The sequence below is a fragment of the Emydura macquarii genome, unplaced genomic scaffold (assembly GCF_026122565.2).
Source record: "Emydura macquarii macquarii isolate MOO-44397 ecotype Brisbane River unplaced genomic scaffold, CSIRO-AGI_Emac_v2 contig_1551, whole genome shotgun sequence".
NCBI classification, from domain to species: Eukaryota; Metazoa; Chordata; order Testudines; family Chelidae; genus Emydura; species Emydura macquarii.
The window spans coordinates 16,717,776-16,735,631 of record NW_027131688.1 but is presented as its reverse complement, the minus strand read 5'-3'; the positions used below and the strand labels follow the sequence as shown (position 1 = coordinate 16,735,631).

The window sequence follows — 17,856 nt, the reverse complement described above, 5'->3', positions numbered from 1 at the left end:
AATCATGTGTTTCATTCAAGGCTCTGGAAGGGACTGTGATCTAGTGTCACTGACTCCTGCCCATTTCCCCCAAGCTTGGCCCCTTTTACCCAATTCCCTCGTAACTGTCCCTCCCACTCCTGGTCTTTTCCCTCCCCCAGTTCCAGTCTCCTTATCCAGGTATTTCCAGTCCTTCTCCCAGGGCTTCTTGCCCCGAGTCTACCTGCCCAGCCAGTTCCAGTTGCTCCTCTCCCCCACTTCTGGTTCCTCATGCAATCTGTCCCTCCCCAACCTTGAACTCTCGTCACCCCCACCGCCCTCCATCACCATCACCTAACTTTCCTGGCTCCACTGACTTCCAGTCCCACTCTTCTGCCCTGTGCTCCTTTGTTCAATCTCCTCCTCCTACAGCTCTTTGTCTTGGTCTCTTTGCTCAGCCAGTCCTAGTTCTCCTCATACACTCTGGCTCCTCCTCCAATGTCTCCTCTGCCCTCCTACTTCGTTCCCTCTGCCCCAATGATTCCAAGTCCCAGTCTCTTTTCCTAGCCAGCCCCAGTCTCCTCATCCAACCTCAGTCTCCACTGCCCTACTGGCTCCCAGCCCCCATAATCTCCCAGCTTCCCTTGCTGGCTCCCAGTCTCCTTTGAGGTCAGTTTCAGTTCTTCCCCTGCACTCCAGCTCCTTGTTAGGCCTTCCTCCCACCACTTCCTTTCCCCTAAGGTCAACTCTTATCCCTTTCTGAATTTGAGTCAGGCAGCTTCTTTCTCCTCACTGCCTGTGTGGCACCAGGGCAATTACTGAGAGCATAGAAAAGAAAAGTTTTGTGCTCTCTGTTCTGGTGCCTAGCCCGCAGCAGCCCAAAGCTGAAATGCAGGGAGAGTCATACTCAGTGCACATGGAATCTTCTGACTTTTTAGCTGCAAAGCTTCAGGAAGTCTCCAGTGAGCACATGCAAACTGTGATTTTTCAAAGGCATATAATGTGGCAAAATTCGGGAAGTTTTTCACAGGGATGGCAAATAGCACGTTTATGACACAAAGGCCAGCCCTTGACAAATGTCAAGTCCTTTCTCCAAAACATCAGGATGCTAAAGTTTCTCCAAGAAGAAGGCACCAGACTTTTTTAAAACATAGTCAAAACAACGTATGTTTCACTACCCTTGTTCTCAGAAATTGTTGAAACATTTTGGCTGTAAAAAAAAAAAAAAAAAAAATCAATCTGAGGCAGACACCCAGCATATAAAATTTCAGCCCAAATGTTTAAAGTTTGGTAAAATTATAAATAACTGAAAACAGAATCTTTATAATAGGAACTGTCGGGCAAGCTTAGTAATAGTGGGGCTACCCACCCCAACTATAATACTTAGATAGCATAAAGCTAGACTGATTATGCTACCCTGGGCAAGGGGTGACATATAACTGCAAAGCCCCCAGAGCGGAGCAGACAAATTATGTCTCTAAGAGCCATAATTCACTTCCTGTTACCTTCATGCTCCTGGACTATACCAAGAGAAGGTTACTCACCTTGTACAAGTAGCTGAGGTTCTTTGAGATGGTTGTCTCTGTGGGTGCTCCACTTTAGGTGTCCATGTGCCCTGTGCCTGAGATCGTAGATTTATGGTAGCAGTGCCCCGTTGGGTTGCACAAGCGCTGACGCTGCCTTGTGCCGTCTCCGGCGGTTACACAGTGCAGTGTGACCAACCGTCCTCTGTTCCTTCTCTATTGCAGAGTGTAGTTCATATTTATATAACTCCGAAGTAGAGGGAAGAAGGGAGCATAGTGGAGCACCCACAAGGGCAATTATCTCGAAGAACCTCAGCTACTGCACTAGGTGAGTAACTTTCTCTTCTTCTTCGAGAAGCGTCCCTGTGGGCGGTCCACTTAGGTGACTGTTGAGCAATGCCCCTCAGTGAAAGGAAGGCGTTCGGAGTTATGCTCTTGACAGTTGATAAAACCGTAAGTCCGAATAATGCATCTGAAGATGAGTGCTGTTCTGTAGTGTAGTGTTTTGAAAACGTGTGCACAGATGCCCAAGTGGCTGCTTTGCAAATGTCCATAACTGGTACATTGTTGACGAAGGCAATGGATGTTGAGAGTGCTCTTGTGGAGAGTGTGCAGGTCCCTATTGGCACCTGTAACTGGTGTTTTTGGTAACAAAAGTTAATGCACCCGGATATCCATTTGGTAGTCTCTGTTTAGAGATAGTCTCTCTTTTTGATCTCTCTGTTATAGAGATAAACAGCCTCAGTGATTTTCTAAAGCTTTCTGTTCTGTCTATGTAGAAGGCCAGTGCTCTTCAGACATCTGAGCGTGGAGTGCTGCTTCTTTTTTATTCACATTAGGCGTTGGAAAAAAAGCAGGTAAGTGGATGGGTTCATTTAAATGAAATGGGGAAGCAACCCTGGGTAAAAATTTAGGATGTGGTAACAGGGTGACCTTGTTCTTAAAGAAAATTGTGTATGGGATGTAAGCCATTAAGGCACCCAATTCTTCTACTCATCTAGCTGATGTGATGGCAATGCAGAAGGCCACCTTCATGGAAAGATATAGTAAAGAGAAAGTGGCTCAAACAGGGGTTCCATGAGTCCATGTAAGACCAGGTTGAGGTTCAACGTTGGAGTTGGGATTTTTGACTCAGGGTAGGTATTTTGAATGCCCTTGAGGAATCGTTTTGTTGTTGTGTGGGCAAATATGATGGCCCTGTCCACCTTATCATGGAATGCTGTAATAGCTGCCAGCTGTATTTTAATGGAACTTGTGGCGAGTCCCTGTTTTTTTAGTTCCAATATGTAGTCTGTACTTGTGGCAATTGAGCACAATTTGGAATTAGTTGTTTGTTGTGGCACCATGTACAGAATCTTTTCCATTTGTGGGTGTATGCCTTTCTTGTGTTTGGTCTTCTGCTATTTAATAGGATATCTTTTACCTCATCCGAGCAGGCTATTTCACCTTCTGTGAGTCATGGAGTAACCATGCCTTGATATGCAGGACTGTCAGGTTGGGGTGATGGATGTGTCCTGCATCCTGAGAGAGGAGATAAGGTATTTGAGGGAGACTTTGCAGTGGACACACCAACATTTATGAAAGGCATGGGAACCAGGCTGTCTGGGCCATGTAGGTACTATCAGAACGATTCTGGATTTGTCCCTCCTGATCTCGTGAATGACTCGGTCTAGTAGAGGTATGGATGGAAAAAAGTACATTAAGGGTCTGTCTGACTTGATGAGAACAGCATGGCCTAAGGAGTTTGGACCTAGTCCTGCTCTGGAGAAGAACTCTGGGCACTTGGTGTTTTGTGCTGTTCCAAACAGGTCTATCATAGGGAACCCCCAATATGTGAATATCCTGATATTCCCATTCGTGGTTTTGTGAGAAGTCTCTGCTTAGTGCATCCGCTGTTGTGTTCTGGCAGCCTGAAAGTTATGATGCCACTATGTTGATATTGTGACTGATGCACCAGTTCCAGAGAAGCATTGTTTCCGTGCATAGTGGGTGTGATCTTGCTCCCCCCTGGTGGTTTATGTAGAACATGCATGCCACATTGCCTGTTAGAATCCTGATTGATTTGTCTTTGATCATTGGAAGAAAGTGCTTGCATGCTTTCCGAACTGCTCTTAGTTCTAGCAGGTTTATATTGAGGCTGGATTCCGATGTGGACCAATGGTCTTGGACTGTGTTGTTGAGCAGGTGTGCTCCCTAGTCTATGAAAGAGGCATCTGTGGTGACTGTCATCGTTGGGGTCCTTCGTAGAAAAGGGACTCCTGTACAGACATGCTTTGGTTGGGTCCACCATTTTAGAGATTTACTTTGGGTGGCATTGTGAGGAGTCCGTTGAGGCTGTGCCTGTGAAGTGTGTAGACTGTTCGAAGCCACACCTGGAGGTATCTCACATAAACTCATAGACTAGAAGGTCAGAAGGGACCATTATGATAATCTAGTCTGACCTCCTGCACAATGCAGGCCACAGAACCTCACCCACCCACTCCTGTAATAGACCTCTAACCTAAGACTGAGTTACTGAAATCCTCAAATAATGATATAAAGACTTCAAGGTACAGAGAATCCACCAACAAGTGACCCGTGCCCCATACTACAGAGGCAGGTGAAACCCCCAGGACCTATGTCAATCTGCCCTGGGGGGAAATTCCTTCCCAACCCCAAATATGGCTATCAGTTAAACCCTGAGCATGTGGGCAAAACTCACCAGCCAGATACCCAGAAAGAATTCTCTGTAGTAACTCAGAGCTCACCTCATCTAACATCCCTTCACAGACCATTGGGCATATTTACCGCTAGTAATCTAAGATCAGTCAATTGCCAAATTAGGCTGTCCCATCATACCATCCCTTTCATAAACTTATCAAGCTCAGTCTTGAAGTCACCTAGGTTTCTTGCCCCCACTATTCGCCTTGGAAAGCTGTTCCATAACTTCACTCCCCTGATGGTTAGAAACCTTCATCTAATTTCAAGTCTAAACTTCCTGATGGCCAGTTTATATCCATTTGTTCTTGTGTCCACATTGGTGCTGACCTTAAATAACTCCTCTTCCTCCCTGGTATTTATCCCTCTGATGTATTTATAAAGAGCAATCATATCTCCCCTCAGCCTTCTTTGGTTAGGCTAAACAAGCCTAGCTCTGCGTCTCCTCTCATAATGCAGTTTTTTCATTCCTCGGATAATCCTAGTAGCCCTTCTCGGCACCTGTTCCATGTTTAAGAAAGATGAATTCAAACTGGGAGACCAGAACTGCACACAGTATTCCAGATCAGGTCTGACCAACCCCATGTATAACGGTACTAACACCTCCCTTTCTCTACTGGAAATACCTCGCCTGATGCATCCTAGGACCACATAAGCTTTTTTCATGGCCACATCACATTGGCGGCTCATAGTCATCCTGTGATCAACCAATATGCCCAGGTCCTTCTCTTCCTCTGTCACTTCAATCTGATGCATCCCCAGCTTATAGCAAAAGTTCTTGTTATTAGTCCCTAAGTGCATAACCTTGCACTTTCCATTATTAAATTTCATCCTATTTCTATTACTCCAGTTTACAAGGTCATACAAGAGATCTTGTTGTATGATATCCCAGCCTTTCTTTGTATTAGCAATACCTCCCAACTTGGTATCATCCTCAAACTTTATTAGCACACTCCTACTATTTGTGCCAAGGTCAGTAATAAAAAGGTGAAATAAGATCAATCCCAAGACCGATCCTTGAGGAACTCTACTGGTAACTTCCCTCCAGCCTGACAGTTCACCTTTCAGTATGACTCGTTGTAGTCTCCCCTTTAACCAGTTCCTTACCCACCTTCCAATTTTCAAATTAATCCCCATCTTTTCCAATTTAACTAATAACTCCCCATGTGGAACCATATCAAATGCCTTACTGAAATCTAGGTAAATTAGATCCATTGCATTCCTTTTGTCTAAAAAATCTGTTATCTTCTCAAAAAAGGAGATCAGGTTGGTCTGGCACAATCTACCTTTTGTAAACCCATGTTGTATTTTGTCCCAATTACCATTAACCTCAATGTCCTTAACTACTTTCTCTTTCAAAAATTTTTCCAACACCTTGCATACTAATGAGGTCAAACTAACAGGCCTGTAATTACCTGGATCACTTTTTTTTCCTTTCTTATAATAGCAATTTTCCAGTCATACGGTACAACCCCCGAGTTTACAGATTCATTAAAAATCCTTGCTAATGGGCTTGCAATTTCATGTGCCAGTTCCTTTAATACCCTTGGATGGAGATTACCTGGGCCCCCTGATTTAGTCCCATTAAACTGTTCAAGTTTGGTTTCTACCTCAGATGTGGTAATTTCTACCTCCATATCCTCAAACCCATTAGCTCCCCTGCCACTATCCATAAGCTCTTCATTAGTCTCATTAAAAATTGAGGCAAAGTACTTGTTTAGATATTGGGTCATGCCTAGATTATCCTTAACCTCCACCCCAGCCTCAGTGCTTAGTGGTCCCACTTCTTCTTTCTTTGTTTTCCGCCTGTTTATATGGCTATAGAACCTTTTACTATTGGTTTTAATTCCCTATGCAAGGTCCAACTCTACTTGACTTTTGGCATTTCTCACTTTGTCTCTACATGTTCTGACCTCCAAGAGATATCTTTCCTTGCCGATTCTTCCCATCTTCCACTCCTCGTAAGCTTTCTGCTTTCTCTTAATCACCTGTCTGAGATGCTCGCTCATTCAGCTTGGTCTACAACCCTTGTCTATGAATTTTTTCCCCTTCCTTGGGATGCAGGCTTCAGATAGTTCAGATAGATATGAAGTCTGGCATGCTTGACTACAAATGTTGCTGCTGACGTGTGCCCTAATAGTTGTAGGCAGGTTTTGGCAGATATTTGAGGGCTGTCTGTAACTGTTGATATTAAGTTGACTAGAGTGGTGAAGCGTTGTTGAGGTAAGGAGGCTATGGCTTTTGGGAGGTTGAGATAGGCCCTGATGAATTCTAGTTTCTGGATTGGTACCAGTGTTGATTTTTGTTTGTTTATTTGTAACCATAGATTCATGAAGAGGGTTATCGTGCTTTGAGTGGCCTCTAACACTTCGTATTGTGTTGGTGCCCTTATCAGACAGTCGTCCAGATACAGGAATATCCTGATTCTGTGTCTGCATAAATGTGTTGCCACCACTGATAGAACTTTTGAGAAGACCCTCGAGGCAGTCGACAGTCCGATCGTAAGTACTTTGTATTTGAAATGTTGATTTCCTAAGGTGAACCTTAGGAATCTTCTGTGTGATGGATGTATTGTTATTTGGAAGTATGCACCATGGAGATTGAGAGCAGAGAGCCAATCTCCTTTTTCTAATGCTGGAATTTTCATTGCTAATGTCATCATCTTGTTGGTTTCTGACAAATTTGTTCAGTTTTCTTAGATCTAGAATGGATCTCCACCTGCCTGACTTTTTTTATGTTAGAAAGTAATGTGAGTAAAAGCTCTTCCCTCTGAACTGTGGTGGTACAGGTTCTATTGCACCCAGCTGTATAAGGTGCTGTGCTTCCTGTTGTAACAGTTTATTGCAAGAGGGATCTCTGAAGAGGAATGGGGAAGGGGGATGGGTAGATGGGATGGAGATAAAAGAGATGGAGTAATCACTCTCTATAATTTCAAGAACCAATTTGTCTGCTGTAATGTTCTTCCAGAACTGGTGGAATGGTGACAGTCGGTCTCCAAATGGTGTGGAGATGGCATATGTTTCTGGTGTTAGAATTTCTTATTCATGCTCTCGACCATGCCTTCAAAATTGCTGTCTCGATGTAGATTGTTGAGACGTCGAAGGCTGATTTGGTGTTTGGCATCGCCTGGTTTGTCTCTGTTTATGCCTCTGATCATACTGTCTGGGTTATGCATAAGGTCAACAGAATCTCTGGGAATGATACCTGCCTTGCCTTTTTTTTTTTTCTTTTTTTTTTCAGGTGTATAGATGCCTAGTGATTTTAAAGTCTGTAAGAGTGTGGAGAAACTCATCAGCTTTTGCCACAAATAATTTTGAGCCTTTGAATGGTAGATTCTCCCCGGTCATCTGCAGTCCTCTGGGAAACCCTGAAAGATGCAGCCATGATGCACGACGCATGACTATTAATGTGGCCATGGAGCATGCAGCTGTGTCCACTGAATCAAGTGAGGCTTGCAATAGGGTCCGGGCAATAAGATGGCCTTCGGTAATGTTAGCCACGAATTACGCTTTTTTCTCTTCTGGCAAACTATCAATAAATGCTGCCATTTTGGAGAAGATTTTGTGTGTGTATTTGGATAAGAGGGCCTCATAGTTAGCTATCCTGAACTTCAGTGTTGTGGATGAATATACCTTATGGCCAAAGTGGTCCAGCCTCTTCCAGTCTTTGTCAAAGGGGTTGTCCTGTTATGGTGGTGTTTCCCCCTCTCACTTACCGCCTCCACTACCAGGGAATTCGGTGCGGGGTATGTGAACAAAAATTCATTTCCTTTGGAGGGGACATAATATTTTTTGTCTGACCTCTTGCATGATGGTGGTACTGTCACTGGTGTCTGCCAGATAGTCTTGGCAGGTTCCACGATGGCATCATTTATAGGTAATGCTATCTTAGCAAAACTAGCTGTTTGCAATATTTCAAACAGTTTTTTGTTGGGACTGAAATATTTCTTCAAGAGTGTAAGGCGGTGGGCTGTCCCTTCCTGTTCATCTGGGAAGGAGGCCACGCCCCCTCTCACTCCAGTGCTCCTGTGCGGGCAGAAAACTGGCGAGGAGAACAGCTCGTGGGCCGGGATCCTGGCCCCTTCTGCCGCTCACCGGTACTGAAGTGTTCCTAGCCCGGGCCCTCTGGCAGGGCGGGCAGGAAAGGAGTCTCTGGACCTGGCCCTCAAGCAGGGCAGGGCAAGTAAAGCAGTCTCTATCCCTATGGAGGGCGAGTCAGCGGTCTATGGCCCAAGGCAGGGCAGACAAACAATCTATAGCCCTGGACAGGGCAAGTAAACGGTCTCTAGCCCTGGTCAGGGTAAACAAACATGCGATGGCCCTGGTCAGGGCAGATAAGCAGTCTCTAGCCCTGGTCAGGTCAAACAAACAATCTCTAGCCCTGGCCCTTCCAGCAGAGCGGGATGGGCAAATAGTTTATGGTCTCCAAGGCTTCACCAGCTGCTAGGAGGCGATCACCCCGGGGTGGTGTGGAGAGGGAGGAGGGGGATGTAGGTCCTGCCAACTCCACTGTGCTCCAGCCCAGGTCCCTATCAGTGGCAGAGGCATCTGTCACTGAGTCAGCAGGGCTCCAGCTGCAACTCACTGATCCGGCTGCAGGCCACAACATAACTGGACTCCCCTGGACTACTTCCTCCCCCCTTTCCCTGGAGTACCTGGCTCTCTGGATCATCTCCGGTGTCCGGATATTTAGCTAGGGATAGGTTCCACAGCCCTTCGGCATCACTGACCGGCGGCAGGTCTGGGAACTCCTTGAGGTCACTGGCGGCAGGCAGCTCTTCTAGGTTGAAGGTGACCGGGGGCTGCTCTGGGTCACAGGAGGCAGGCAGCTCCAGCAGCCCCTCTGCAGGGTTGTAGGCGGCCGGTAGCTCCAGCAGCCCCTCTGGGGCCCAGGCCGCAGGCAGCCCTTCAGTGGTGCGGTAGTCAGACTGGGGCCTCAGAGAGTGGAGAGCAGTCCTTCCTCTCTGGCAGCTTGGGCCTGACTGAGCGGGAGGCCTCTCCTTTTATACTTCCTGCTCTGCCCCCTGCTTCTGGTGGGGTGGGCAGGGTTGTTCTGGCTCCACCTACCCAGGGTCGGGCCGTTCCTCCCTGTCCATCTCTGAGGGAGACCATGCCCCCTTTCTACAAAGGGCTATGTCGAGAGACTCTGCTACCCTTTTGCAGAGGTCCTGGAATTGCTTTACATCAGATTATGATAACTTTGGTGGAGATGGGTCTTCTTGATCAGAGACTTCCCTCAGTTCTTTAACCACTTCCTCTTGGGGTTCAGAGGGTACTTGTAGAGTTGATGTTAGTGATCTTGGTGGGCTTAAGGTTTTTTGCTGTTGTGCCCTGTATATAGCCCAGGGCAATACTGCCATTGTGGTGGGAATGGCATGGAGGGTGGCACCCAAGGGTGACCATACCAGCTGGGTGCTCGAGAGGCTGAGTGGTGGTTCAAGTGATGTGCTGGTCCTGGTCTGGATGAATGAACCACAGAGGAGTAACGGATAAATGTATTTGCCCTTCCTCTTCTTCCTCATCATCACTGGATAGTGGGGGGGCAGACCTGGGTGGAGTGGTCATGTGACTTGGTACTGAGTGAGTTGGAGTAATGTCAGTACTGAAGAGAGGAGACTCTGGTGTGGCTGAGACTATTAGGTCTCTCTGTCTCAGGAATTGCTGTGGTTCCAGGAGGGACAGTACCGATATCAGTGTAACTGGTGTACCGACATAATGTGTAGCTGTCGTCGGTGCTGAAAATTTCGTGCTGTGCACCGTTGGTATCATGGGGGCACAATTGGCTGCCACGTATTTCAGGTGCTCAGTGCTGAATGTCTTTTCGGCTCCGTGGGTACTGAGGCTGTGGGTTTTGCCTTGCCCTTAGTGCCTTTTTCGAAGCTTAGCCTCTTAGGGTCTTTAGCTCTCTGGGTACCGGCAGTACTTGATGGTCCTGGAGTATCGGAATCTGAAGCGCTCAGTGCCGACAGTACCGAAGAATTCACTTTTTCTTAGCTGATTCTCTCTGAGGTGATGTTGGGGAGTGCTTTTTCATAGCCTTTTTGGTCATAGACTCTGTAGTAGGCCAGCCCTGTATAGAAGGCTGCCGATGGCAACCATTGGCCAGGAGGGGACTGTGACTCAGGCTCTGATGCAGGTCTTAATGATTTCTCCATCATCAGGAGTTTAAGTTGAAGGTCTCTCGCCTTCCTTGCTCTGGCCTTTAGATTGTGGCAATGTGAACGCTTCTGAGGAATATGTGACTCACCAAGACAACGGACACACTGTGCATGATCGTCTGAGAGAGGTATGGAGAGTCTGCACATAAGGCACCACTTAACCCCCGAAGAGCCGGACATGCCAGGAGTTTTTCTGCCCCAAGATGGAGAGCGGTAATAAAAGTTATACTAGAGTATAAATTCAAATTAAACCTATTTTCTACTGATTTATTATTAAAAAATTTTTTTTAGGGTGAACAGAAAATAAAGATAAGCTATCTAACTACTAATTAATTCCTAATCACTAATAACTTTACACTCTCTAAATTCTAAATTTGAAAGAAAGGCACTGATAAGGGTTCCAACTCAAGCCAAAGGTGGTAGAGAAGGAACTAAGGAACGGTTGGTTGCACTGCACTATCTAAGTGCCGGAGACAGCATGAGGTGGTATCAGAGTATGTGCAACCCAACCGGGCACTGCTATCATAAATCTCCGATCTCAGGCACAGGATGCATGTACATCTAAAGTGGAGCACCCACAGGGACAACCTCCTTGAAGAAGAAGAACAGATTATTTTCCCTTTTGTTCCATATCAGCTGTGCTGGTGAGCATGTCAGGAGGGGCAGAGTGAAGGCTCTGCTCACTAACCCACTTGTCCTCCTATTACCCTCCCACCTGTGCAAGTGTGGGAAGCGCAAGCATGGGTTTGAGGAGAAACTTTATAACCTCTGACTGCCCTGTGCAGGCACATAACACAAGTTGCAATCTCATCCCCAACTGCAGTCATACTGTTGAGTAAGAAGGTGTCACTCTTACATAGTCACTTTTCTAGTCATAACCAAATTTTTAAATGTTCCTAATTTTATTGTATTAAAATAGTGGCTTCACTTATGAAAACAAATAAAAACTACATTAGATTACTGTTAATCATGTAATTCAAACTTCTACAAGAAGAAAATTCAGAATGAGCACTGACATGTTACTGCTTACTGTATGTCCAGACACCTCCCTCTTAGTTCACATCAAACAGATTTCACAAGTACACGCCTGTTGCGAGTTTGTGTACCATGATGCTTCCCAGGAACACTGCAGTGGGGACTAAAAATGGAAGGCTGCACAATGTGAAGAACTCAGCACAATACAGACCTGAAATACCGGATCAATAAATACTTAATGGAGAAATTCTATAGATCACTGAAATGATAGGACTATAATAGTGGATCTGATTAATAAACTATATGTTAATCCAGAAATCACTGAAAGAACACAAACCAGCCATTATAATGTCTTATGTCAGCATTTTGTAATGGCTGTTAGAGGGTTGATAAAGATACTATCTAGAATGCACTTCAAAAATCTGAAAAAATTGCTGTTCTTCAAACAGTGATATTGGTATTCTTGGTGTTCTCCCCACTACGTGAGTGCTCTGTACCGAGTGGTTCATTAGGAATGTGTTTGTTTGCCAGCTTCTGTGAACTCACAGCCTGCTAACTTTGCTTTCTAACAGCCGGGCTTTACTGCTACTTTAGCTCAGGCCTCATACCTGGCCTGTTATACTAGGCCTCATGTCTCAGGTTCTCACTTTCTACTACACCCACTTCCTCCTGAGGGGACTCAATGCCCTGACAGAGGGGACCAATTCTCATTTTCTGCCTTTACAACAAATACTCACGGCTCGTGTTGGGCCATCACCCTTCGAGCTGAGGAACAGTGAACAGGACACAGACACGAGTGATGCAAAAGCACTTCTCCCTAACAGGAGCTGAACATGCTCCTACTAAGGGAGCAAGAACACAGGATTTGGAATTAACTCTTTGTCTCCCACGTGCCAGTGCAGAGAATAAAAAATCCAACAACAGGCAACCTAAATACATTTTTTAATTAAAGTTTTTTCTTAATTGAAACCAACACCCTATTCCAAGGTGCAAAATAAATGCTTGAAAAAGATCATCTTTAAAGCCTCAATCCTGCATTTTTATTTATAAAAGTGAATTACTCCATCTGCCTGGTGCCCTACTTGGTGGGCCTCCGCACAGGCTAACTGCTGTGCCCATAAGGACCACAATGCAGGACAGAAGCCTTAAAGATTAATCACCACACTAGACGTATTTTATTTGGGACTAAAAACCGGGCAACTCAACTAAAAAAAATTATGTAAAATTAAAAAAAAAAATTTAACAGAAAATTTATGTTGTTTCAGCCAGATGTGAACTCTTACTATTGAGCCATAAACCCTAAAAATGTGGTTTACAATGGAAATAATGTTGCAACTTTTTTTTTTTTTAAAGATATCTGTGTCACTACAGCACATAAATGTCACACAAAATACAGAATATTGTGAACAGCTTTTGTTTCATAATTCTATAAAGCGATGTTTCTTTTAGTAGAACAGACCCCTAATCTAGCTTCAAGAAGTTGCAAGAGACAACTCCTGTGATTCACCCCCCCCTTCCAACAGAAGCGTTGCTTGTTAATCCAGCAGGAAATAACATTTGCCAGGATTGACAGCTGTGGATTTGTATTCTATTCTCAAATTAAAAAACCAATGACAGGATCTAGTTCAATAGAGCTGTCAAGCAAAAATGAAGTAAGTAAAAAACCTGAAGCCATTCTCTGTTAATTTGTACATGTATTTTGGATAATGGTGACAGATGCCTTTAACAATGCTACAGCCTGGTAGGGAGATATAATGGCAATAAGTCTGTGAAAACATTTTCTTCTGAAATTATTTAATTCTTGACATTTCTTTAATTCCAAACAGCCCAAATATATTCTCTTATTCCTGATGTAATTTATTAAAATACCTTACAATGAAATTAAAAACACATGTAAAAATGTTCATAACAGAGCCAGCAATAAAGTGATATAAAATGTATCCTAACATGTATTTCATAGAAGCTTCTTTTACGGCCCTGGTCCTGAAAAGAGATTCAGTAGCACGTACCCTCATGCTGGGACAGTCCCATCAATGCAGGATCAGCGTCCATGTTGTGCGGCTCATTTTTAATCAAAATAATGGAAATCAGAGATGGAAAAGGTCTAATACATAGGTCAGCTAGCCTATCATCCTGCGAGTATAGGATTGTTTCTTACAGTACACTTTCTATCACTCCAGCCTCTCTACATTTTAAAGCCCCAAGCAATGGGTTTTCTACTAATTCCCTTGGGGTTCTCTATTCCCCAGTCTACTAGATCTCACTAGACTAATTTTCCTCAGTTTGAATTTCATCCCATTAATCTCAGTTTATAGCCTTTTATATCTTCCTAAATAATTCCTCTCTGTTCTTGGTGTTTACACCCTCAAGCACTCATGGACGGCTGTTTCTCCAAGCTCATTGCTTTGGAAAGGAAATTAATTTACCCTTAGGCTATTCCAACAATGGTCCTTTGAAAAAGATTAAATACAAAGCATCATTTTGGCTGCTATTTACCTGTATGAAGTGATTCTCTTCAGGTTTGTAATGGGAACATCATAACCACACTCTTCTAAGACTTCCTCGCATGCAATTTCCTCCAAAGAAAGGTCTGGCTTGTCTACTATGCCAGCACAGAGTTCATAGGTCACTCCTGCTGTAGCGGGTAAGGGATCCAGTAGAGGACGCCAGCTATCCTGGTCTTTACTTTGAAAGTCTTGAGGATGGTGCCGTTCCATTTCACACATGTAAACAGCTAAAAAATGCAAAAGAAAAAACAACTGTACTTGAAAAATCTACTCTTACCATCCCCATTTCAGGTCGCATAAAAGACCCCTTATTCAAATGGAATTTCACCATCTAATTTATAACAAATCCAACTAACAAACACAATAAATCACGTAGGGCCACATTTTAAAAGGTGTTCAGCTGCCTCATTGGTGTGCGTGCAAAAATCACATTAATACATAACTTTTGCACACTATCACTTTCACACACAAATGATGGGTTTTGCATGGATACATTCTATCATTTGCACACAAAAGTGACAGGCCACAATAACTGCTCACATAAGCAACTGGAGCATGCAACATTTCACACCTTTTGAAAATCTGTTTCCACAATATATCATAAAGGTACACAAGTGCTACAAGATGTGGGTATGTGAAAATGTTTAATTGTGAAGTATTTAATGCCAATGGGGAAATCAATAGATGGTATTTAGCAAAACTGAAAAAAACTGAAACAGTGGAATTTTTGTTTTTATATTTCATTTCTGTGAAATGGTCCTTTGAACATGAGTTCTGTTAATATTGATATAGAAGTCTCATACATGCTACCAAAATTAAGTGAACTCAGAAATCTATTGTTCAAAACAACTTCCATTTGTTGGCTAATGTGCATATATGGGTTTATTTTAATCTATGCATTCATCTTTGCCGGGAAGTTGGTCTGTACATTGTGTACCATGTGCACAATGATGAGTCTTTCAGCCTGTCAACTCAGCTGTTATTTGGACAGGGTTATGAAAAGCATGTATGTTTGTTTGAAAAATCCTCTTTTGAACATATAGTTCCTTGCACAGATTATTGAGTGGAATTTGCAAAGGACCTTTTGCATTCATCTAGAAACAGCTGTCACTGTAATACATGCCTAAAGGAAAAACTAAGGGCCAGATTCTACAGTCTTTAATCAAAACTCTCACGGATATCAATGGACATTTTGCATAAGTAAAGCCTGCAGGATTGGGTCCTAAAACAAAGAAGTACTGCTAAAAATATTAGAGCCATTCAAACTTTCTTTTATAGATGTAGCTCCATTTGTCTCTTCTTTGTAAAGTTTCCCATCTTCACCCCTTTTATTTTAATAACAAATCTGATACTAGATTAGGAAAAACATTATATTAAAATGTTATAAGATATCGGACATGAAAACAGTTACTCTATTTAAATAATTTATTATAGCCAACCTAAAAACTGCTGTTTTATTAATAATCTGTGATAGTTATACCTTAATAACATTTAAATATATTATATAAGTGTAACATAGGTTTCACGTAAACAATAAACATGCACGTTTTTTTTCTAAGTCTCATTCCAAATGTTAAAGCTCTGTTACATAAGGGAGTACAAATTTAATGGACAACTATGTTCTGTTAGCAATTTTGTCCAATGTTTCTTTAAGCCTTTTAAATTGTCCCTTTCTATATTTGGTTATAAAGGAATATTACTCCCAAAGAAGCAACAGACTATTGAGGCACTTGGCTTAAGTCAAGGAGATTCTGAAGACAGATCCTCAACTGGTATAAACTGCCATAGCTCCAACCGGTCTGACAATTTACATGAGTTGAGGATCTGCCTCTCTGGTTTTATTTGTTGGATCTTACTGGGCAGATTTGGGGGAATTGTTAATGCGTTTGCTCTAACATCCAAAAATCTGAGCTTGACTCAGATGGTTAATATGGGAAAATATCCAAAATGTTTCCTTCTTTAATTGGGAAAATGCCATGACATGCTTAGTAATGTCAGATTCCACCAGTCTTGATTTCAGACAAGGCAGCTAATACCTGCAATACACACAATCGCAGTTCAGCTCAGAATTATCCTGACAAATTTCACAAAACAGTTAGGTTTTCGATCAAAAGGAATGTCAGTTGTTTGCAGTGTTGGTCCCAGGATATGAGAGAGAAGGTAGGTGAGGGAATATCTTTTATTGGACCAATTTCTGTTGAGAAGGTGGTCCAATAAAAGATATTATCTCACCTACCTTGTCAGTTTCATATGCACATGCAAATTTGAAAAAGAATTTTAGCAAACTTGACAGCCTGAATGTTCTAATATTTTGGTTTAAATCTGGTTGGTGGGCTAGGTATGGGGGTGGCTTGGTGTTGTTCAGTGATCTATAATATACAGGAGATCGGACTAGATGATCTGGTGGTCCCCTCCGGCCTTAAACTCTAAAACTGAATAATTTATTGCTTATGTAAACTAGCAATATTATCATTTCCATAAATTGTTAATTTTACCCATTCGGTGTTACACAGGCATTGTCTATATAACTTAATTTACAAGGACCAATTTGTAATCATGTGTGTGTTATAAATGTTGAATTATTTTCTTTAGAAGATGTTATTGTTGTCAACACGTCAGGTCAATAATCCCTTATAAGGTGAATAAATTGATGGGCCCCTTCCAGAACCCAAAAAAAGAGTTTGGGAAGGGTTGTCGAAAACTAGAAAGGTCTTTCAATAAATATCAGGCATCCTTTTGTGAGGCCCTAATTCTTCCCACAGGGTTAGGCCAAGACTTTGCTGTGTGAGTTACATCTCCTGGATACTGGGCCCTGGGTAATGTTTTTTCATCTTTTGGGCATGGTACAAGCATGACCACAAGGTCAAATTTGTTGGGTACTTGTTTAATAGTACTACCATGGGGGTAATAAAAGCCTTTTGGGGCGATAATAGGTGATGCCTCTTGGGTCAGAACCACCCATTTTGTTTATTATAATACGGCACTCCCTCACCATCCTTGACACAATGTTGAGATGTACACAGGCCAGAGGCAGTAGCTCCTATATAGCTGTTTTGCTTCCAGGGAACATGAAGCATTCATCATGAATCTTGATTAATGATCCAGCATCTAGGCAAGTGTTGTGGATTCTCAGAGTGGAAAGTCCTAAATATGTGAGTTCCTTTAAGTGTAGCTGAGGCACAGGGGAATCAGCTGAATTGAACTCTTACTCAAAACAAGCCTGTTCAAGTAACTGAAATGAGAGGCTTGCTTGCTCTCAAAGGAGTAAAAGTGGGAGAAAGCAGTATAGATTTGGAGAGTCTCCTGGAGTTTAGCAGATCAGGGAGGGAAGTGGTTTGCTGTTTACACTTTTGATTTCTTTTTGTTTTCACCAACTATTTGGGAGCTCTGTGAGGTAAAACATGGCTGGTAACTCAAGCCTTGGGCCACTGGAACAGCAAATACATGCAACCTACTGAAAGTTTGTTATACTTCCATCTGAAAAATCACATGGTGTATATTTATTGGTATTAACCTGAGTCTTCTCCAGTTACATACTGTTTAATTGTATCTGGAAAGATATGGTCCATTGACTACCAAAATGAATGATACTGAGAGTCTATCTCAATGGGGCATCTGTGAGGAACTAATGTGGAAACTACTACAGCATTCGTTTAGACTTTATTTTACCAGAAGAGTCAATCAGTTCTACCCTCTTCTCTGTCAGAGGAGGGATAAGTACATGTATACAACAGTCACACTTATAGTAGACACACCTAGTGATTTAAATTGCTGTTGTTCATTCACAAATTCTCAAATATCTAGAGATGTGCCATCCCCCCATCCTCTTTCTGTTGGGATTCTGACAGGGAAGCAAACAGGACAGAGAAATAGAATCATAGGGCTGGAAGGGACCTCCAAAGGTCACCTAGTCCAGTCCCCTGCACTCATGGCTGGACTAAGTAATATCTAGACCATCCCTGACTGGTGTTTGTCTAACCTGCTCTTAAAAATCTCCAATGATAGAGATTCCGCAACCTTCTTAGGCAATTTATTCCAG

The 17,856-nt window shown here is 43.0% G+C and overlaps 1 protein-coding gene across 3 annotated transcripts in view; it reads right to left on the bottom strand.

Moving 5' to 3' along the window:
• The window catches only part of NUDT14 (nudix hydrolase 14), an 86,250-nt gene that overhangs the window by 7,973 nt on the left and 60,421 nt on the right, over window positions 1-17,856 (bottom strand). For all 3 annotated transcript variants that reach the window (XM_067554942.1, XM_067554944.1, XM_067554943.1), the window contains exon 4: window positions 13,807-14,044. In XM_067554942.1, coding sequence (XP_067411043.1) covers window positions 13,807-14,044 — 238 coding nt within the window. The remainder of the gene's footprint in view (window positions 1-13,806; window positions 14,045-17,856) is intronic.